Raw genomic sequence first — 22,599 nt, forward strand, 5'->3', positions numbered from 1 at the left:
CTTGTTACGTCGTGGCAACGAGCGCACACCTCTATTTTGTGCCAAACTATCTTAGCGATTTCCTGAATGACTGTGTCAACGTTTGCCTGCTCCTTCGTTCACGTCAAGCACACACGCACCTCGAAGCGTTGTTCAGTATGCTCGCTAAGCGAGAGAAGAACTCTGGACTTCGCGAGACCACTTGCGTGTCGTTGCTCACGTCCAGCAGATCTCCAGCGATGGTCTTCATAAAGAGCGCCCAATTCCACTGCAAGCAACACGAGAGTATCACATTTGTAAGGCTCGCAAGTAAATTTAACAGTCCGAGTGCCGTTACATACAGTAAATATAAAACATTGTCACATGTGCACAGAAGGAGATATCAAGGTTTATTCACCCCTACCGCTGTTCGTGGCGAACGTATAAACAACATGAGCAAAAGCCCGATGTGACAGGGCAAACGAACGAAATCGTACGAAATAAACGTGCGCATATACAACAAAACGATGGTCTTCCCAAAAAGTACACGATCAGTTGTTCGTAGTGATTTCAGACGTATTAATCACAGTAAACAATCATCTGTTTCGATCGTTTGGCAGTGACCTTAGCGATAAATATAATATTCTGATAAAAATGAAGTTGGTATTGCCCATTCCAACAAGCCACCACAAATCACGAGGAAAACCGAGTCATTCACAATCACAAATAAGTGTTCACCTAAATTAGGAGGTGTGTTAGCAATTTGTAAACGCGTGGTTACGTGAAACAGGCAGATGAACAAATGCGTTAGCTGTCGCAATCATCATCACTCCTACTCCGGCTAATGCAAAAGTACCCCAATTAAAAGAAAATGCTAAAAATACTCTTTAGGCGTTTTCTAGGATGAAAAGACAGTACACTCCAATGCCTTTGTGTCAGCCATTTCCTCTGTTTAGAGTCAAAGCGTTCAATTTAACAGCAGGAAAATTACTGCTGTAATTGGTATCTTACCTTGTGGGACTTTGGCAAGCTGCCCAGAATAACTCTGACGGCATGCTTGTGTTTCCGCTTCCAAGTGAGATCAGTTGCCTGGAACAAATGATGAACCACCGTCGACCAATTCGGCATACCAAAGAAAACTTGTTCCAGTTCTATGTACCGTAACTGCTGACTAATCAAGAGTAGTGTGTCGAGACAAAGCAGCTGTCGTATCACCGTTTCTAATTAGGCAATTCTTGGACGCCTCGGGTATATAATAATGAATTGTGCCCTTTTATTCAGCAAAGAACACTAACAGTTTATGGGACAAGCGACTTTTATGTTCAAAGCTCCTCATACGGACCAAGTAAATAGCCTTTTGTTTTGTGTAAGCGATAACAATAGCTTTATAATCTATGATGGCGCAGGAAACGCAAATCACTTGTTTATATGATAGCGTGTGTGGAAGTGCGATGCATTTTAATAGGATTCTGAGCCCGTCTAATTCTGAATGTATTTTAACATCTCTGAAAAATTACAACGTTGCGGAATTCGTACAATGTAGCTAGTGCGCTACTCATGAATAGCAATAAGCATTCACTCTTGCGTGCTGAATTCTCATTTCGATATTGAAAACTTGACGTGAATACCGTTAACGTCGTTTAACAGTTTGACTCTCCTACAACGTAATAATACTCATCTAAACTCGGATTTTTATTAAATTCTGACGGATAATCCGGCTTGCAGCTTGGTGTTTCATTAGCTGAAACGGCTCATCAGTCATTATGTAAAAGAAAATTATTATGACACCCTGTGCCAGCACGCCTCGATCGGTGTTTGAAGAAAATACGTCATTAGTGGCAGGAGCACCAAGTGACATTCTTTTTCTTAACAAGCGCTCCCTGACGACCCCTTGCTTCTGGTTTTTGAAATATTTGTAAAAAGTCATGCGAAAAAATATAAAGCAATAGTCACTGTCGAAGCTAACAGTTCGTTGACATACGTCGTCGATATATTTTATGTATCATAAGGGCCAGTTCAATGTCACAAATATTAGTGAAGTTCGTTTTAACGCTCTTCAAGATATTACCAACAGTAACTGCAATCGTCGAGGCACCTGGCGGAGCGCGTGTCAACTAGTGCCTTCTTTCTACATGTGCTCAGTTCTTCGGTGAAGCACGGCAAACACAAAGCTACCAGGGGAAACGCACCAGTACGGAGGAACGCCAACGTGCTAGCAGCACTAACATACACATAAGTGAAGAAATAGGGTTGCCTCCAAGCATAGGGGCATGCACGAGGAGACTGAAAGGGGGGTGGTGCTCTTTCAGACTTCAAGGATGAGGGGGGGAGGGCGAAAGTTCTACCCATACCTAATAGTGGAGAGGAAGGGCACTGCGATAAACCTTCACCCCCTCTAGAGTGGAATTCTGCGCATGCCTTTGCCTCCGAGTATGTTCCTCAGATAATGATAAAGTACCAACAGTCACCAACCATGACGAGTTGTATCTCCATCTGCAGGACGTTGTTCGGTATGTTCTCGTCGCTGTCGGGAAACACGTGCATCATCTTGGTCACGAGCAGGCGATATTTCTCCAGCACGTTCATCTCCAGCAGCATCCCCTTCGATAACAGCGTTTGCGGCTCGTCCAACTGTAAGGTACGCACAAAATACGAGATCCGTTTTAGACCGAACATTTCAGGAGAACGGCACACCGGAAGCTCTCTTCACTGGCGTTTAGACGTCACGATGTGACGTCACAAGTTTTGCCGTTCGGAGCTTTCATGTGGGTAGATGTCACGTGATAATTTGCACCCCTCGTGCTGGCGTCGACTGCCGATGTTTGCGTTTGATTGCGGCTTTTGGCTCAAAAGGACCCCCCCGCAACACTTCTTCAGCATGGTCAGAAAACGCTGCTGATCGGTTGACGAGGTTATATTGAACTCGCGAATGTGTCCGGAAATATACAATGAATTCTCAAAGTCAGCTAGAAATCACTTTCTCTTGTCGTAATAAATGACGCCCTAAACCAAAACGAAGGTGTCGTAAATTCATTGTCCACGGTCAATGGCTCATCTGAGCATCGTGTGTTGCATAGTTACCGCGGACGCCGCAGGGGAGCATGACATGCCCATACGCTTGCTCGCTATCTCCCTGAAAGCTACCTGCGTGTTAACAGAAAAACAAATAACAAGAACACAGAAGGGTGGTTAAGTGGGCTTGCTGGTACACGAATATTGTGGCAGAACGACGCAGAAAACGGGACGATGTACATGCAGGACACGGGATTTGTCCTTTTTGTACAAAGCGAAATCGATCAAGGTCATAACAACTACTCGTTGTTATGAGTATGACCTCCTTGTCATTCTTCATGTATAGAATGTCCGGTAGCTGGCAATAAAGCCAAAAAAACAGCGTGCGCCGACGAATAGAAAGTTTCTTACCATCTCCCCCCCCCCCCCCCACCCCTCTGTGAGTAGCTTTGAGCGCGCTCTCGCGTACGAAAGGAGAGAGAACGTGCTAAATGTATGCGAGAAATCTCTTTCTGTACCACCGCTCTTGCTTGACAACTTCTGAAAATTTGAACGCCAGTCGACTCGTGAGGAAATGATGTGCCCTATTCGATGCCTTCTCGAAAAAGTGGCTCAGGTCTCCTTTATTAGCGAATTTATACCCTCAGAGGTTGAACTCGCATGTATCTTGTACTCGCGTGTTTTCTTTAACAGTCGACCAACCTGTACATGCAGCCAACATTAAATGATTCACATAAATAGCTCATGATTAGTATGCCACATTATGTATGCGTGGAGGACCAGAACTTAAACGCATCGTGGCACGAGAAGTTTTACCCAAATAATTTTTTTTCTTCGTTAGTTTCAAATACCTCAGGTGGGGCACTCTTTTCTGATGCCCCTCAGCTCCAGCCGGAATTGACGTAGGTGAATAAATAAATAAAAAGCGAAAGGTGTGAACAGCTGTATCTGCTAGCAGCCGTCCACACGTTTTTGACCTCCACTGACCAAGCCCGGCCTTTGAGTTCCTTTTTGACGCATGGATGTTCGGTGCAGGGATTCGGTGATGTGCGTGATGTAAATAAAATACAAGAAAATGTAGCCTGATATAGCACAATGTGTTAAGATCATATTACACTGTCTGCGTGTTCAAGCTCTTGCATTTCTTCAGCGCCAACAATACTGCACCGGGTTTCACGACAAGAAGTTATATTTCACTGTTACAATCGATTTGAATGAAGCAGGGACCAACCATCGGCTTCTTTTTCTCCTATGAATCCAGTAGAAGTCTATTGCTGCATTTTGTCTTTGGACGAATTAAAGATTCAGCCATGCATAGTCTCATTATTTTATTTCTTAACCAGGTTACCTAAATAATTAATTGACAATTAGTTAATCATTTCATTCTTGCGGACTTACGTGAATCATACGCCGGGAGACGTCCTTGGGATGTACAGACACTGTGGTCGAAAAGAACGTCTGCAGCCGCAGTCGCCGAGTAAGCTCACCCACAAGCAGCGCCGGTTCGGGAGGCCTCGGGTTCGAGTGCGGCCATCCTGAGAGGCCGTGCCGATCCAGCAGGCGAGCGAAAGGAGCCAAGCCTAGACGGTTCAGTCGGCCTGTTGTGAAAGGAGCCCGTCAGTAAAACGCACATGTTTCTGTTTTTGTACTGTAAAGTTCTTAAGGCGGAGTTATACTAGTACTTGTTCGCACCTGTGACTATAGTCATCATCATCATCATCATCATCATCATCATCATCATCATCATCATCATCAGCCTGTCTACGTTCACTGCAGGACAAAGGCCTCTCCCATGTTCCGCCAGTTAACCTGGTCCTGTGCTTGCTGCTGCTAATTTATACCCGCAAACTTCTTAATCTCATCTGCCCACCTAACCTTCCGTCTCTCCCTAACCCGCTTGCCTTCTCTGGTGATCCAGTAGGTTACCCTTAATGACCAGCGGTTATCCTGTCTACATGCTACATGCCTGGCCCATGTCCATTTCTTCTTGATTTCAGCTATGATATCCTTAACCCCCATTTGTTCCCTAATTCACTCTGCTCTCTTAGTCGCTTAAGGTTACACCTACCATTTTTATTTCCATTGCTCGCTGCAATCATCTATCAATCAATACTATAGGTAATCTGTATGTGACTATAGCATTAAGTCGCAAATGGCCGGTTATGTTGCAGGTATAGACTGCTTTGGCTACAGGGGCGTCGGGGGGGGGGGGGGGGGGTGAAAAAGGCGCACTTGTCTCCATCAAGCCTCACCAGCACTTAACTTCACTCAAGATGCACGAATTCACTCCCTGCCTCAGCTACGATGCAACACTGGTTGGCCCTCCCCGTGAGCAAATCCTGCCGGCGACCACGTTTGGTTGAATCACTTGTTGCTCGGTTTTTAACTCGCTCGACCACTGTCCCAAAACGACCTGTTCCTGCGCATCTGATTGTTTCAAATAGATGCGCAGGAATAGGGCGTCAGCCCACTAAGAGGCGAAATATACCTTATCCATACACTGTCAGCGAAAAATTTTGATTGGTTGGAGCCGTCTGCTCAGACATTTACAAACGCCCTTTTTTTTTTGTCGTATTTAAATGGGTATGAATCTGCACAACTTGCTTCTGCGCTGTTTCACGGGAAATGCATATCATTGCCGCTTAACTCAAATTAATTATGGACCCTGTATCTTCAAAAAGCATATAAATTGTGATCAAGGCAGTTTTGCTTCGGCAACCCTGCCAGTCGCATATCAAGAAGTGTATACCAACCAGCTTACAGCATAGGTTTATTCTTGTATTTACGAACGTTTCAAGATGCTACCACCTGACTTGAAGGGAAGCGAGAACTGCACTCTTCTGCTTTATAGTATGTTGCTTTTCAGACAGCAATCATCAACAGGGACACGCGCCACCACCATGAGATGACGTCACCACTAACCCCTTTAAAACTAACACGCCAAGGATGACACGGGGCCTTTGAAAAAGATAGGTTTTTCAATCGAAACGTCGGCCAGCCAGTGTGAGGAACTTCACCTGTTCATTTTATGATTATCCCACTCCAGATGCTAAATAAGTAATATAAGCCACTCACGTCTATCAATGCAGCCTGCCAGCAGAGCGGCAGCCTTCTGGTTGGGCGTCTGTAGCTCTTCTGGGAGCAGAGTCGCGTTTAGTATGCCTGCAGAAGAGAGACTCATGAAATGTGTGCATGGACTAAACTATTTGGTGGGACACTATAGGACCACTTATTATTCGCAAGAAGACAGAATGAGGCTTACACAATTTGTGAAATCGTGACATCAAAAGTAACGCTCAGTTGTGGTACGGTTCCGTTCGTCGAAAAAGTTACCAAAGTCCGTGCAACCAAATCTCATAGGCGGCACGTACATACGTGTCAAAGCCAGGGACGCTGGCAAAGATGAAACGTTGCACCATAGTTGCGATCTGTATATCTACGTAACGCGACTGAAGAACACACTATGAGAAAACTGTAGAAGGTTTCACTGAGCCGTGTCGGACTCGCTCGCTGGATTCCGTGCCGACTGGTTGTGCCCTCGTGATCTCCTGACGCCGATCTCCGACGACAGTGTAGCTCTGACCAACTGGACTTGCTCTACGCCATCTCCTGACGCCAACAAGAGCTCTCGCAAGTGGTGCCCCGTCCTTGAACTCCTGTGACCGTGTTTCCATCTTTCCTATCTCTCCTATCCCCTTGATATGTCATCGCTCTCTCGCTTAGCGCATCTCTCTTTCTCTCACTCTTTACACCTTTATATCTAACCCTTTAATCCCTCCTCACCCCCATCCCTTGTGAGCTACTGCTGAGGTGTCGCACCCTGATGCAGACAGTTGCGGTGCTCACTTTTCTTTTCCTTCTAAACATAAACACTTCACGCCCCCACACCCCACCGCGAACCGTGTCACGCGTGAAACGGCGAAAGTGTAAGGAGATTCTTAAAACTGGTTGCTTGTAAGGTCGTTTGCTCGCCCTAGATCGTATATAGGGACAAGCATAGGCGGCAGCAGGGTGACCCTTCTTGGGCGGGGGGGGGGGGGGGGGGCAGGAAGTTTTCTCACAGCGCTACAGTCCTTATTATGTCATTGTATAAGGCTCACCCCTCCCTATTAGGTTAATGTACAGAATTGACTTTTCAGCTCCCCCCCCCCCTTTTGGTGACTAGAGAAAGGAGCCACCCACTCCCCCCGCCACCCTTTGTGGCACGCCATTGGAGAGGGCTATGAAAAAAACACTCACTGAGCACGTCCATGTCGAGAGACCGCCTGAGCACGGTGAACAGGGACCGCTCGTCGCTGTAGTTTGGCACGTGGTGGCGTCCTTTCCAGCGGGAGCAGGCGTACTTGTAGAAATCGTCGCATGGATTCAGCGACCAGTCCACGCTCGCGTTCAGGAATCGCGCTGTAACATCAAGGTCATCACAAAAGGTTCGGCCAGGTGCCTTAGCGAATGGTCGGAGCGACCAACTGCGATGCTCTCCAACAGTTCTACATTGCAAAGAGGTTGTGCAGAATCACACAAGGCGGCGTAAAGGTTAGGAAAGAAAAGTATATCATGGCTATGTTCATTGTAGTTTCGTGCTTCGAACAGGTGGCTTTTGAGTACACATTTATAGCAATATACTTACAAAAGGTCTTGCTTTTCGGCCAATTTGTGTTTGCTCATCACCACAGTAGCGCTAAGATACAAATACGAAAAAATCACTGCCCAGGCACTTTCGTACAAATGGTTAACCAGCGAAAGCTGAAGCGTTCGGCCCCATTGTTTAGCTGTGGGTTCAACCTGACGCTTCAATGAAGCCTTTTACAATTACTGGTTACATTCGTGCTTTTAATGAGGTTAGAGATACCTTTGGCTTGGGTTTACCACATTGTTAATTTCACTTGCCGTACATTGTGCCTCGCATAATGACGGTCGCGGAAGAGTGTAATAATCAGTTAAATGCGTTTCGCAATGCGTTATTCGCAGTGGTTGTTCTCGAATAACAGGCGGTCACAGACGTCGAACCCGAAGCCCAAGTGCCGCTGGAGAAACTCCCGCCGAAAGCGAGTATTCACTTCTGCGATCATCAGAATAATGAAGAATAATGGAGCCTATACATGAACACTCGGCGGTCATGTAGGCCCCATAATAAGAATGACGCCACAACGCTGCGTTGCTGTAAGCTTTTGACATCGCGGGCTAACTCACAACGCAGCCAATGGCGTGCGCGCTTAGGTACGACGCTGAGAACGACGTAGCTGATGACACAGCCAATGGAGACCATTTATTACACCGCTGTGGGACGGTTTTTCGTTCCTCCTAGCCATACAGCCTTCGCTGTAAAATGAACGCTGTACATCTTCATGTCATTTTACCAGTGTCTTCTTAGCGCTACACCATGACAATCAGTCGTATATTTATCGACACTAGGGACAAGTAGCACAGACAAATATTTTTTAAGAAACGATAATTATGTCCAGCAAGTATTCGATGTGAGTCACCACCCCACCTTTTATTGCACGTTGGTACTTATACAACAGGATTAAGAATCTGCACATTAAACAGCTTAAAGGGGCCCTGAAACGCGATTTTGAGTAACCATGGATTTAGTTCACTGGGAAAGGGTATTACCTCACAAATTGAACGCCGCAAAAATTTTAGGAATCCGTCCAGTATGAGCGGAGTTACAAAGATTTGTCACATGCTGCAATCACGTTCTCTCTTCTCTCGTCCGGACGAAAGCGCTGGAAGCTGAGCAGGGAGAGATGGGAGAGGCAAACAAAAAAACGTCACTCGCGCCTCGTAACCTTGAGCATTTCGTTTTTTTTTTTTTTTTTTTTTTGAATATGCGGCTTCTCAGTGCGATCGCGTGCGCGCGCGTGGACAAGTGACGGCCTCTCGCGGCGAACTCTGTATTAACCGAGCGCGCCATGTTCAAATCAGCCAATGGTTGATGGATGGCCTTACTGGGCTTAATTCCTTGATTTGTCCAGAGAGGAGAAAGCTATTTTTAGCTGATTTTGATAATTTATTGTGAATTCCAAGCCGCTTGCTGCGCTATATTTCGCTTACGTGTTGTCGGGAGCCATCTACTACCGATCGGCAGCATTTTTTTTTTACCATGCTCGAAAAGTGTTGCAGGGCCCTTTAAAGTATTGATATTTGCGTACAGATTGTAGAAGCTACTATAGATACATTTGCTTATAATCCTGAACTATCAAAGGAGTTACGTCATCTGAAGTCTCATTTTTTAAGGCAAATATAACGATCTATTGTGCATGTCTTTGGTTGATATAACAACGTCTTCTCGAAATATTCAGGTCACGAACTGACAGCTTGACGTGACATTCTTGAAAGCAAAGTGACAATGCGGAAGACACAGAGCTTCAAGCGAAACAAAAAACGCATGCAAACCAGGTATATTATTATTCTTTATTGTATATGAACAAAAAGACTTGCCATATGGTGCAAGCTATCTTAAGCGCATACGCATGCCACGTGGGCTAACCACTTTGCACTTTCTTTTTGCGTCCTTCGTATACTGAGACTAAAAGCTAACACATCAAAGTTTCTGAAGTACGAGCAGCTGGAACGAAATTGTGCAATAGTGAACCATTGTAGGCAGGCAGTCCATGAAATGCAAGACATTGTTCGTGCGAGTACACAGCATATTCCTTTCACATTGAAAATGGGTAGGTCACCTTTATGATACTAATGGTCACAACCACGAGCGAAGGCTAGGCGAAACCGCAGTGAGCCCGTATCACAACAGTAGAAATTGAATCGAGTTGTTGTCACGTGCGGCTATGACCGTATGTTATAGTTTTGATGTTAATCTTTTTTTGACACAATAGGAGGTTTAGTATCACCAATATTCTTATTTGCAAGTGAAAAAGAAAAGATAAGCGCTACGCCTTTACTCACCTTCGTATTCACATTGCTTGGCGTCGCAAAACAACAATCGCTCGGACGTGTGGCTCAGCACTGACACGAACAAAAAGAAAAACAGGTTTATTTGTAACACGTACAAACTCTAACTTATATCAGTGTTTTAGATAAGTTTGAAGTATCCGACGCATGTAAGTTGTTTCTTGCGAAATACCAAATGGTGCAACATAGAGCTCGTGCCCATTCTTTTTTTTTTTTCAGTTAGAGCTATGGCAGTTTAGCACAAAAAACAAAGTAACCAAAACACGATTACAACATAGCTTAAGATTTGAAAAGACAACGTTATTTAAAAACAACATATAATTCATGGCGCATATTTGCTTATCACGCAGGTTAACTGAACTGCATTATGCTTTTAGTTCGTTCACCCTAAAATAGATTGATATGTGGGGTTTAACGTCCTAAAACCACCATACGGTTATGAGAGACGCCGTATTGGAGGGCTCCATGGAATTTCGACCACCTGGGGTTCTTTAACGTGCACCCAAATCTTTTCACACAGGCTTACAGCATTTTCGCCTCCATTGAAAATGCAGCCGCCACAGCCGGGATTCGATCCCGCGACCTGCTAGTCAGCATTCGAGTACCTTGGCCCCTAGACTACAGCGGCGGGGCACCGTAAAATAGAATAGGAAGATTTTGAATAAGGGCCCCTTATTCAAAATCTTCTAAGGGCCCCCTTATTCAAAACCCAAACTGCGTTTGGGTTTTGCGTTAAGTGGCCGCTCTGGGTCAAGACTATGGAGTGATCAAGAATTGAGTGAGTGTACAAAGCGCCATGGACCCTGACATATTCTAAATCTCTTCGCAGCTGCTTGACCGAAGGCGCGCATGCGCAAAAGGTTTTGGGGCTCCTATTCGAGAAGGAATGTCAATCACCTGAACTTGTCTATACTTCTCGAGGCTTCGCGCTTTCGCGACAGCCCTAAAATTCTCGCCTGCAAGTAAAGACCTCCTTGTAACTTCAAGAAGCAAGGAATGAATTAAACTAACTACAAAATGTTTCGTTAAGCCATAGCCGGACAAATATAAATACTTGCGTTCGAACAACTGCCATTACGGTGACGCAGATGCCTTGACGTATCATATTTAAAATCTGAAGCTTGAAGCATACCCCTCATTGTGTAATAAAGGCTTGCTTTTAATGCCGAAAAAATTAAAACGTACTTTCCGAACTAACCATTATCAGTGTTAATTAAGCGTTTCTATTTTCTGCGTATTCATTGACGGCAATCCTGTTCTCGAGGTACAATATTATATGGCACTCACATCCTCGACGTGTCTTGTTGGAGGCTGGAAATCCAATGGCTGGAATGTAAAGAAAAAAAAAAGAAAACAATTAGTGAATCACACGTGCGCGACACTACAGATCCCTTAAAATGATCGATCACTAAATAACTAGTATCCTATATTAGAATACGTTTCATTCTAAATATTAAAAGAACTACCCATGAAGTGTATAGTTTCCAGACTATTTTTTCGTGCTACACTTTTGGTAAAAGTAGCGATGTACCGATCTGTTTACACAAATAACGCAACGCGTCTGTGCTCTCGCCGCAGCCGTTTCAGTCGAGTAAAAAGTTGTGGCCAATCACATTTTAAGAAGTAAGTGCTCTTTGATGATGATGAAGTTCAGAGCTTTCTAGGTAATAGTGAGTGTCTACGACCGACACCTTTGCATTAAAAAAAATTATTCTAGTCATTTGCACCAAGGCCAGCAGCCCACGAATACTACTGAAAGAAACATTGCACTGCATAGATCCACACTGAAAATACGAAAACGCCGAAAAACAGACAAACTTCGAAGACAAAGAGAAGCTAATAAGAATTTGACTGACTAAGCAAAATTATGATAAATAGTGTTAGGCTGACCCTCGGATGACTTCATGTGGTATACTTGAAATATAAGAAAGCGTGAAAGATATCCGTATTTCACACTTTTTTTTTATTTCGAGTACGGAATCTTCTGCATGCGCCAACATGGGATGACCTAGCAAAAACTGTTATCAATGAAAACAACAAATAACGTGGCGGGCGTTCAAAAAGCGCAGAAAACAAGTGAACCTTTAATATTGATTAAGATAAGCGCTACCCCCTTTCTGTTAACGCAACTGACCGTAAACATATGCACCTGTTCCGCATATATATCTTTACTAGCCTCACTTTTTCAAACATCATATCGTCGAGAGGACGCCTATCATGTTTGTTGGAATGATGTGCTGCTTAATTATGCAATTACAACTGTACCATTTGATGTATTGAATATAATGCATCAAAATTTCAACCAAGCTGTAAAAGGCTTGCAGAAAAGCAGTTATTGCATACTCATCACCTTATGATGCAGTTACACTGATTCAACTACTTGACTAAGGTCATTAGATTTAGTCAAAACTAGTTAAGTTATGCCTCAAGTAAAATTTCACTCGTTCTTTTCTTGAACTGTGCTTCACAAGAAGTGTAAGAAAAACCTCCTTTCGTAAGAACTTGTTCTGTAAGAACGATGGGTGTTTTGTCACAATTTTATGAAGGCATTACCTCCTGCATGCATTGCAGCTTTAATATATTATGGAGTTTTGTATGGGTTATTTTTATATACACATATAAAAGGATAATATATTACTGAGTATCGCACTGGTTATTTTTTATATTTACGTATAGAAAGAAAATATATTACGGAATCTCGCGCTGGTTATTTTTTATACTTACATACGTGAAATGTTGTTTTAGAAGAATCTGTTCTATTCTTTTGCACGCCTCTTACGACTAGCTCTCTTTGTGCCCAGTACTTCGTTTCCCGCCAATATCAAACATCCCTGAAGTATGTTAACCACCGACTATTTCATACCCGTGCTCACATCAGAAAACCACAGACATTGGAAGACGCGTATCGTATTTGGTGGTTTAATTTCTTGGCCTTTCGTAATAAAATCTGGCGAAATATACAACTTCAAGCAGTATATATTGAGCGGCGTGACAGCAGAAGTGAGGCGTTCTCTATTGACAAAAAAGAATACTACGCTTGTGAGCTCTTTGCAAAGCAGCGACAGATGGCGACACCGTACTTGTTGCTGGCACTGACGCCGTTTATGTACGGACGGCTCTGGAGCGATACACGGCTCCGTTTCATCACAGTCGAAGCGTAGTACCAGGCCTGTAGCCAGGACAGGATATCATGCCCCCCACTCCCCTATATTTTGGGTGTATAGAGGTGTATTAGCAATAATAAATACAAATACAGGTTTTTCGAATCCTTCAACAGGTGCCCCACCCCCATTGGAAAAAATTCCAGGCTTCAGGCCTGTGTAGTACAGGCTGTTTCTGAATCAAACAGGCAAATCTTCCTCCGCCTTTCTATAATAACGTTTGATTACGCACTGACTTGCTTAAATTCACTGTCGCGCAGAATCCGCGGCTTGCAACTGGCTGAATTTCCTTTTTGTCCGAATTGATAGGGAATTCCTAGGAGTATGCTACTTCTATTTAACTTGAAAGACATCCTTCAGCATAATGACAGTCATCGTCATTCCCATAATTTCTTCTTTTTATTCACTCCTCTTTCTGGTCTAGCATGCGCCACGCTGGTATAGAGGTTATAGCTCTCGACTATTGTCCCGAGGTCGCGGTATCGAATCCCGGCCGCGAAGAGCGCGTCATCGGTGGAGGCGGTAATATTGAGGCCCGTCTACTTGAATTTAGGTACTAAGTTAACCAAGCACAGATTGTCGAGATATCCGAAGCCCTACACCTTGCCGTCTCTCATATTCATACCGTGGTTTTTGGGGACGTTAGACCGCGTCAACACTTATAATTCTTACTGGTAAAGTGATCGCCTAAGACTGCCGCTACAGCTACTTCGATGAGGTCGATGGTAACGAGGGATTTAACGCTGCAAAACCAATGGTTAGTGAAGACGTGGTAGTGGAGGGCTTCGGAATACTCGATCTGGCGTTTTCTTTTTTTTTTTTTGTAACGTGCACTGAGATCGCACAGTACACCGGCCTCTGTCGTTTCGCCGCCTCCGGGATTGAACCAATGGCTTTCGGGTTAGCAGCCGAGAACCACTGCTTAACAGTGGCGGGCTTTTCAAAACTGCCCTGAATATACTTGTCCTCCCGTGAACTTTATACGGTGCTGCGTCTTCCACAACGGCGTTTTAGCTAGCTTCCCAGCACGAGATGAAGTAACATGCCCGCGTATTTTCTAAATTTTTTTTTTATCGACGAGCACTACAGTACACACTGACCTTGCTCGATGCGTGCCATGTTCATGGTGAGCATGGTGGTGAGGAGCAGCACGGTCACGACGAGCACCACGAAGCTGTGGAGCACGAATGCTCGAAGCGTCGACGACGGCGGACGATGGCTCCTGCAAAAGTATAATAATAACAATAGTGGTAAGCCTTTTACGGTCCAGACACACAATATTGTGAGAAATACCATGGCGAAGGGCTCCGACAATTTGGACCACCTTAAGGTTGTTTACCGTGTTTACCGGAATCAGAGTCAACGGACCTCTAGAAAGGTACGGGGATCGATAGCCAGCACTTCCACCAAATATGCTACGAGAGAGAGAGAGACATACTGGAAAAAGCACGCACATGTATACTTACAAATGGTTAGGCAAGCAGCGTTGTCGATACGAACAGTTCAGGCCGGTCTATCTTCTGTCGTCTTTTTCTTTGTATCGTTGATCGCGATGCCTCTGATACGCAGCAATATTGTCACGTGGACGTGACGCTCCAGAATATTCCGGCAAAACTAGGAATTGCGTAGCTCTTTCTTTGGCCGAACTTGTGGATGGGGAAACAGTTGTAGTGGAAGCGAGCAAAGCACGCTGTACGTATACACTCATAGCGGCGAACAGAGCGTCGGAGATCGATAAACTGATGATAATTGGCACGCGCCGTCTTTCATACACTGCGCATCGAAATTTCTAGCCTTATCACTGCTGGTAGTGCAAGCGCCGTGATAAGCTTCACTGTTCGCGTCCTGCACGTAATCTTAAGAAAATGGTCTGCTGAAATCTCGAAGCTTCTCGAACACTGAAGGCGCGGTCTGCGCCGAACATTGCTCACAGTCCTTGTGGGTGTATAACAAATACAGCGAAACAGAAACACGAAACGCTCGTGGCAACATCGACTCCAACAAAATGCACTCGCGCCGAGACAGCGATTCGATCCCGCGAGCATAGGTCAGCACTTAGGCATCGAAATCACCTCTCGCACGTGGTTGTTTTCCGAAATTGCTTGTTCCTTGCAATAACGTTCAGCTGGAAACCAGCGCTCGTCTCCGATCGTGTCGTCATCCCGTGTTTTTTTTTTTTCCTTGTGCTGTATTACTCTATACATATGAAAACCACCAGATCACTATGATGGGTCACCTTCAAAACGGGTGATTCATAAAGGAAAGCCCGAAATTTACTGAAGCAAGGTGGGACACAGAGCGGTAGTTGGTATTCAATGATGACATGCATGGGGCACGAGCACGCCGAAGAACTCAATGAAAAGACTAATTAAGGTACTCGGCTGCTGACCCGCTGGTCGCGGGATCAAATCCCGGCGGTGGTGGCTGTATTTCCGATGGAGGCGGAAATGTTGTAGGCCCGTGTACTCATATTTGTTAGCACGTTATAATAATTCTGAGAAGCCTTTCGACAAGGCTGTCGCTTTTTGCGTACAATTTTCATTATGTTCGTTCTTCGGCTAACAGCTGCGCATGTCGTAATGCCATACAATCTCTTTAATCCAGTGAAATTAGCGCTAATATGCACTGATACTCAATGCGCCCTTTGAAATAACCGTTGACAACACCTATTCTGTACATTGGAAAAAGCAGAATTGACATAAAATTGTTGCAGATTTAAAAGGATATTTCATTATTTCTATATCACCGAAAACTGAGACCTGGGTGCAGACTTTGTGGTTGAGCTAGATGTCTGGCGCTTCCGTACTTCTAACGCCCGTATGATAGATCTCATCTGAAGTACTAGTTTTCACCGCTAGCTACATGTCACGTCTAGTCCTCGTGTTCAATATGCTCAGCAATATACTCGTGTTTAGAGAATATAGTTAACTTGAGATGAACCGAAATATGAAGCTCAGTATGTTTCTTTTGAGCCAGAGTAGGTGTTCTTTGAAAACAGCAGGAATTAAGTGGATGCGAAAAACACTCTAAGAACAAAGCTCTCCCTTGTATTCTGTTCGTGCATGCCACGATTTGTTTTCCGTACGCACAAAGTGATGATGTTACCCGTGAAATGTGATTGTTGCACGTGCTACTGGCTTCACTATTCTTGCTACACCCACCAAAGTTAAGGCGAATGGGCACTAAGACTAAAGTTCGCGATTTCACACGAGACCCTGCATGCCTGAGCTTGTAGCTTTATGCTCGCGACTGGAGAGATGTATCCTTGAACTTGCCAACCAAGGTATATGTGCCCTCACCATATAAAGGCGTCCATGCGTGTTGCTCATGCCACAGGAACACCTCGACGCTGATGTGGCAACGGGACGTGCACCCGAAGACCTCGTGCTGCGCGAAATAGTCAACATGGTTATATAGGGCAGCCGATACACTAACATCACAAAAAAGAAAGGCTTAAGTATATTTGGCAGTAGCCTATACTCTTTTTAACGTTCCTGTAAGGTTCAAGTACATTTCCCATTTATATTGAACTCTGATAAACGTAAGCTCCCGAAGAGATGTAACGAAAACACACACACCGAACTTACGACTTTCTAGGTAGACATATCTCGTGCGCCCGAGTAAAATGACCCTGACTCTATGGTTTTTCCTTGGATGATTGGATTGCGCGCAAATGAGCCCAGGTTATTGCAAACCATATATTTTTAATATCACGCCTGGATTGCGAACTTACAACGTATTGACCTCAATTATCGGTCGCCACGGCCAGAACAAGTGCTGGTGGGAATAAAGTTACGTCATGTCTGTCGTTAGATTGAACGCCGGTGGACACTGAATGTCATAGGCGTGTGACGGAGCAGGGGGGTAGAGCAGGAATGAAACGTTCACTTTATCCATTGACCTAATAAGAAGAAACCGTTGTGAAACGGGGGGGGGGGGGGGCACACAATATTAGCCACAATCATTGGCATACTAGAAGGGGGACACGGCACTGAACCTTCACCCCCACCCCCACCTACAAAGACAAACCCTGAGCACTAATATGCCAAGATCAAAAGGAATTTGCTCCATTGTAATGGCATTTGAATCCCCTTTCCTCCGATTTCTGGGACGTCATAGCAGATGTGAATGCCTTCGATATCGACGGACTCGACGAAATGGTTTTAGTATATCGGTGGTACGTTATGCGTTCAGTTTTCTTTCGCTTGTATATTTCATAGATGCCTAATGCTGATGCATACGCCTAACGTCTGCACTTACCTACTCCTGTTTTGTGGACTGAAAGCGAGTTAGCCCTCGACTCAGGAGTCCCACGTGTAATCTTCACCAAGACCCGTGCCTTTCCAGCAGGAACCGCTTGAGGTGACTGCAAAGAAGAGTGTTCCAGCGTTCCGAAGTCAACAACTAACTCGTCCTTGATCTTGAGGCGAAAATTCGCTGCGCGAACGAGCCTGCAGCTCACCTTGGTCGGTATCTTTTCTTCTTCTGAATTCACGCGACGCACGTGATGACTCGTTCAGCACATCTGCGTTCTTTTCTTCTTCCCTTGTTCATCGCGATTCATTTAGCCCTTGCAGAAATATCGGTACTTCGACATGCCTTGCCCATATTTATTGTAAATGTAGAACATTTACCAGTGAATCAAAAACATTTTTATCTATCTATCTATCTATCTATCTATCTATCTATCTATCTATCTATCTATCTATCTATCTATCTATCTATCTATCTATCTATCTATCTATCTATCTATCTATCTATCTATCTATCTATCTATCTATCTATCTATCTATCTATCTATCTATCTATCTATCTATCTATCTATCTATCTATCTATCTATCTATCTATCTATGTCGCAGACAGCTAAATAGTGTGATCAATGACGTGGCACGCATATGCGTCATGTAAGTTAAGTTAAACAACTCACATAATGCAACAGTGTTCCTAGGCCAGCTAGCCCAAGTGTTGTTGCTTGTGCGATTCGCTTGCGATACATTGGACACTTTTTTTTTACCTTTATGTAAAAACAGCGATACTGAACTATAGCTATCATATTTAGAATGGCCGGGCGCTTGGCGGTGGGCGCTGGCGCTGCTGGAAGCTCCCACTTCGCTTTAGATGCGAGCGCCAGTTCATGCTTGAGTCATAGCACAAGTACCTAACCTACGGTATACTTACGGTGCGTATAACTACGGCGTCTGTCTGTGGCTATCTTTGAAGAACAAAAATGCGGCGACTCAATGGCCGACCGGTCGCTTTACCCAAGTGTGACTCAGACTGTGCATGCCACTACTTTTTGTGTCATGTTATTTGCGCTGCTTCATCAGCAGATCTGGAACCAAGCAGCCTAAAGCATTAAGTCTGCTGGACTATACCGCCACGCGCTCCCTTGTCAGTCTCCAAGGTTGCCTTTTTTTTCGTATAAGTAAACGCTGCGCCAAAAAATACTCCCTCTCCCCTGCGACATTGATTGCGATTTGATAAGAAGACCAACGGGTTTCTTGGCGTCGCTTACCACGGCCAACGTGATAGAAAGGCAACGTGCGATGGTAATTTCAAAATAATGAAGCACCCGCTTGGAATCAAAACCAAGCGTTTCTCTTGCATACGAGTCGGGTGAATTCCGATTCTTTTCTAAAATTCGCAGAAAATGACAAACCAATGTCCGCTACTCGCTGTTTCATAGTCGGTATATGGGCGTTGGAATGTTCTTGTGCGCCGTCTGCGCGTTTGCGAAATGTGCGCCGTATCCATTGCCGTAACGACGCAAAACATCTCGTAGTCACCACGTTATCATCCGCGGCTCTTGAGTATGTGTGAGAACGTTGCCTCGATGAAAAATCAACAGGCAAAAGAAAGCGATTCCCTCAAGGAAAAAGTATCATTCAATAGGAAGGTGTCTAATCAATGCATCCTACCAGTGCCTAGTGAAGAAGGAGAAAGAAAATCGGATGCTTGCAAAGCATTTGATTTAAAAGCAGTTAAGAAAAGTTTAAGAGTTAAGAAGCAGTTAAGAAAATTGGATGCTTGCAAAGTGGGTTTTGTTCAAATTGAAGATGAAGCAGCGAATAATGAAAAAAAATTAATACGTGTAACCTTAAGAGACAAGTACAGAGAAGAGTGGGCCTGGGAACAAACGAATGTTAAGGACAACGTAGGTGAAAAAAAAAAGAAATCTTGGTGGGCAGGGCAAGTAGCCCGTAATCCAAATAACAGCTGGTCATTAAGAGTAAATGCCTAGAATACGAAAAAAAAAAACGCCTCAGGTGTAGACAGAAAATAAGGTTTGCAGGTAAGAAGCTTGCATGTATAGTGGGACAGAAGCAAGAACAGGACAGAGCTGAATGGCGGAACGTGATCGAGGCCTTTGCTCTGCAACGGGCGTAGACAGGATGATTGTGATGATGATGATGAACGCGCTGAGCGTGCTGTACAGACTATTCCTGCAGAAACGCAAACAGTGGTAAGCGAGGAGAGCACTTGCACCGAGACCGTTCTCAGCGTGCACTGCTCAGACGGAAATAAAGCGTTAGCTTTGCAGATATGTTGCCGAGGGCCTGAGTGTCAAGAGAAAAGCAATACCCCTTTAACGTTGCCCAACTAAACTTGTTGCCTTTATTTTTATAACGTGCTAGGGAGAGAATGAACAATGACCACTCTGCAGTTAGCAATGAAGGGGTTCTTTGTTCACGCAAGGTTGTTGTGCTCCTTAGAGCACGCAGCCGATGGCGGTAGGTGCGTCTCGTGTATGATACGGCTACTTTCATTGGTCCTCAAGGCCCGCTTGGAGGAAGGGAAAATTAGGGGGGTAAATCATGTTTGGAGCAAATGAAAGTAGTCCGAAGGGTTATTTGGGTGTTGAACACCTTCCTCCACCCCTCTCTAATCAAGAAAGGATTCCATTTTGTAGGTAAATATGCACGCTTACATACAAATACGAACGTACTTGAAGATGGGTCGTCAGGCACAACAGGCTGCAGACTAGAGTGTCGTAGAGCCTTGTACCCGTGGCACACACCCTCAGACGATCGTGCATTTATTCACGATGATGATAAATTATAACCGAAGCTCTTTGTAATGAGTTGGCAGTTTTCAGCCACCCACTTGTTAAGAAATTCAGATTATGTGACACATAGTGTGCTGGCACTACTTTGCTGTTGTAAACTTCATCTGTTACCGCGATGCATTGCTCAATTTCAAAGGATGTTTAAACTGTTTTCATACGGTGGAGTGACCCCATTGTACAATAGGTGACTTCCACGCCAAACTTACTTCATCCAGCATTCGAAGCCTGATGTTTATGTGATTTTTATTGACATCATGTGGTAATATTTGTTCTGCGAGCCGCGTTTTTCAAGACGAGCTCACAATGAGACTCTTCAGTCTTTCTTTTTAACAGTTTACTGAGTTTTCGCCTACTGAAGATCATTGGCGGTCAGGAAACGGCTCGAAGATCAATAAGACGAAGATCTTGCGACAAGCATCCTAATTTTCCCCTCTTTTAGATGCGGAGCATCTTATACTCGCGCCTTGTAGTGCGCCGTCCGCGCCGTCCGCGCCGTCCGCGCCGTCCGCACCGCTTCTCGAACATTCGACAGCTGACGCGCGCGCATGCGCCGTCGCGCCGTCGCCCACTCTTCCACCATCTGTGCATCCCTTCCTCCTCTACACACCGCGCGCGCTTCACTCCTCCACCATCTGTGCACCCTTCCTCCTCTACACACCGCGTTCGACATCTACAATTCTCCTGATTCTCCAGTGGACGCGCATGTGGCGTCGCGCTTCGAGAACATTCAACAGCTGACAGTGCATGCGCCGTCGTGCTGTATATATACTCAAGGTCGGCGCTCGCTCGCTCAGTTGCCGCTCGTCGGTTGGTTTGTACGGCGCGTCGACGTCCAAGGTCGCGGTGAAATGAATTCCAACGAATCCACAAACACAATGATCGACGTCCCTTCGACCAGCGCCGCCCTTTCGCATACGTGTGTACGTGTTCACTCATTTAACACCCCCTCCTACAACCACGTTAACCAATTTAGCCATCGACCCAAGTAAGTCGCAATTTAACACCCCATTTCACAACCACGTTAACCAATTTAGCCATCGACCCAAGTAAGTCGCACTTTAACACCCCGTTAACCAATTATATGGTCCGCATCCTCCTCAGTGTTCCCCCGAGGGAAGCGGCGGGTAATTTTTTTCTTCTCTTTCTTTAAAACAACTTCTACTGCCGCACGTATTGTGGGTGATCCCCCGTGATGGGTTTTGCCATTCATCCGGAAATGACCATCATCATCGCTCTAGCCTGCAACTCTACAGAGGGGACAAGGGATTAATGGATAGATGGATGGATGGATGGATGGATGGATGGACGGACGGACGGACGGACGGACGGACGGATTGACTGACTGACTGACTGACTGACTGACTGACTGACTGACTGACTGACTGACTGACTGACTGACTGACTGACTGACTGACTGACTGACTGACTGACTTTATTTGGCCTATCGGAACGTGCTTCAGCACGTTGTGGCCTCGGTGGACTGCCCATAGCCGTTGTTCAAGTTCGGAGCTTGCAATAGCACCCTCCCATTTGTACGGCGTGATGACTTCCTCAAAGCGTAACGCGGGGCACCACCAGAGCATATGAACATTGTGTCATAACTTGTGAGCTCGTAATTATCCACCTGTCTCTTGTCAATGAGGAATAGCTGGCAAAGCCTTTAATTTTAAAAAGCGGCACGGTGATTGTTGAAATAGTGCTCCAAAAACCTCGTAGTGCTACCTTAATGCCATGGAAGTGCTAATTGAGAAGTAAAATCGCGTTTTAGTGGTATGTTCCAAGGTAGCTATATCGTGGAAGTAGGGACATTTATTGGTTACCTGTATTTAGGGATACATTTTCTTCAATGGCGCCGGATTAGGGTACGCCCTGATCTCAAGAAGCTGACGTGTCAGAGCCTGAGGTCTGCTTAGTTTTCTGTGTGGTGGAGGGCATGAAAAAAAAAGGAACGAAGGTCGAATATGGGGGCAAGATGAGGTGATGCTTATGTATAGTAGCCACTTGGCACATTACCCCACAGCTTCGTATCTAGTCTAGAGCTTTTTTTTATAAAATCTAGAACAACCCATGTTACACAGTCCACAAATCAGTGATTACATGAACACGCAAAGGGCTTCTCTGCATTGCTTTTAACCGCCTTTTTTTATTTTTTCACCTTACGCTCTCATGCTAAAGGTGGTGCACTCTTTACAGGCGGCACACTTGTCGCGGTGAAAAATGCATGATACTGCCGGGTTCTCACTCGTTGTTGCCATGCTTTAGCATTTGCAATACCCAGTTACCATATTGAAAGGAGAGTCGCCATATGAAGATGTTCTGGCTTAGAAAAGTTAGTCTAAGAGAAGCTGATTTGGGGATGCTAATTAAGCTCCAATTTAGGTAGGGCTTACGTACTATCTAATTATTGCTCCACGCATTCCAAGCCATAGGCAAACTAAGCAAAACCCAGCTGCAAGAGATAATAAATAGCAGCCGTGGGACCAAAAAAT

General features: G+C 44.9%; 1 protein-coding gene across 1 annotated transcript in view; it reads right to left on the minus strand.

The window, feature by feature from the left end:
* The window catches only part of LOC119168256 (neprilysin-1-like), a 31,235-nt gene extending 14,811 nt beyond the window's left edge, over window positions 1-16,424 (minus strand). The window contains exons 1-10 of the mRNA XM_075867952.1: window positions 16,343-16,424; window positions 14,144-14,265; window positions 11,170-11,208; window positions 9,877-9,936; window positions 7,210-7,371; window positions 6,046-6,132; window positions 4,369-4,568; window positions 2,431-2,589; window positions 970-1,047; window positions 120-247 (exon numbers count right to left, since the gene is read on the minus strand). Of these exons, the coding sequence (XP_075724067.1) occupies window positions 120-247; window positions 970-1,047; window positions 2,431-2,589; window positions 4,369-4,568; window positions 6,046-6,132; window positions 7,210-7,371; window positions 9,877-9,936; window positions 11,170-11,208; window positions 14,144-14,265; window positions 16,343-16,359 (1,052 nt within the window). The 5' untranslated portion in view covers window positions 16,360-16,424. The remainder of the gene's footprint in view (window positions 1-119; window positions 248-969; window positions 1,048-2,430; window positions 2,590-4,368; window positions 4,569-6,045; window positions 6,133-7,209; window positions 7,372-9,876; window positions 9,937-11,169; window positions 11,209-14,143; window positions 14,266-16,342) is intronic.
* Window positions 16,425-22,599: the final 6,175 nt, after the last annotated feature.

The sequence above is a fragment of the Rhipicephalus microplus genome, chromosome 6 (assembly GCF_043290135.1).
Source record: "Rhipicephalus microplus isolate Deutch F79 chromosome 6, USDA_Rmic, whole genome shotgun sequence".
In the NCBI taxonomy this organism is placed as follows: domain Eukaryota; kingdom Metazoa; phylum Arthropoda; class Arachnida; order Ixodida; family Ixodidae; genus Rhipicephalus; species Rhipicephalus microplus.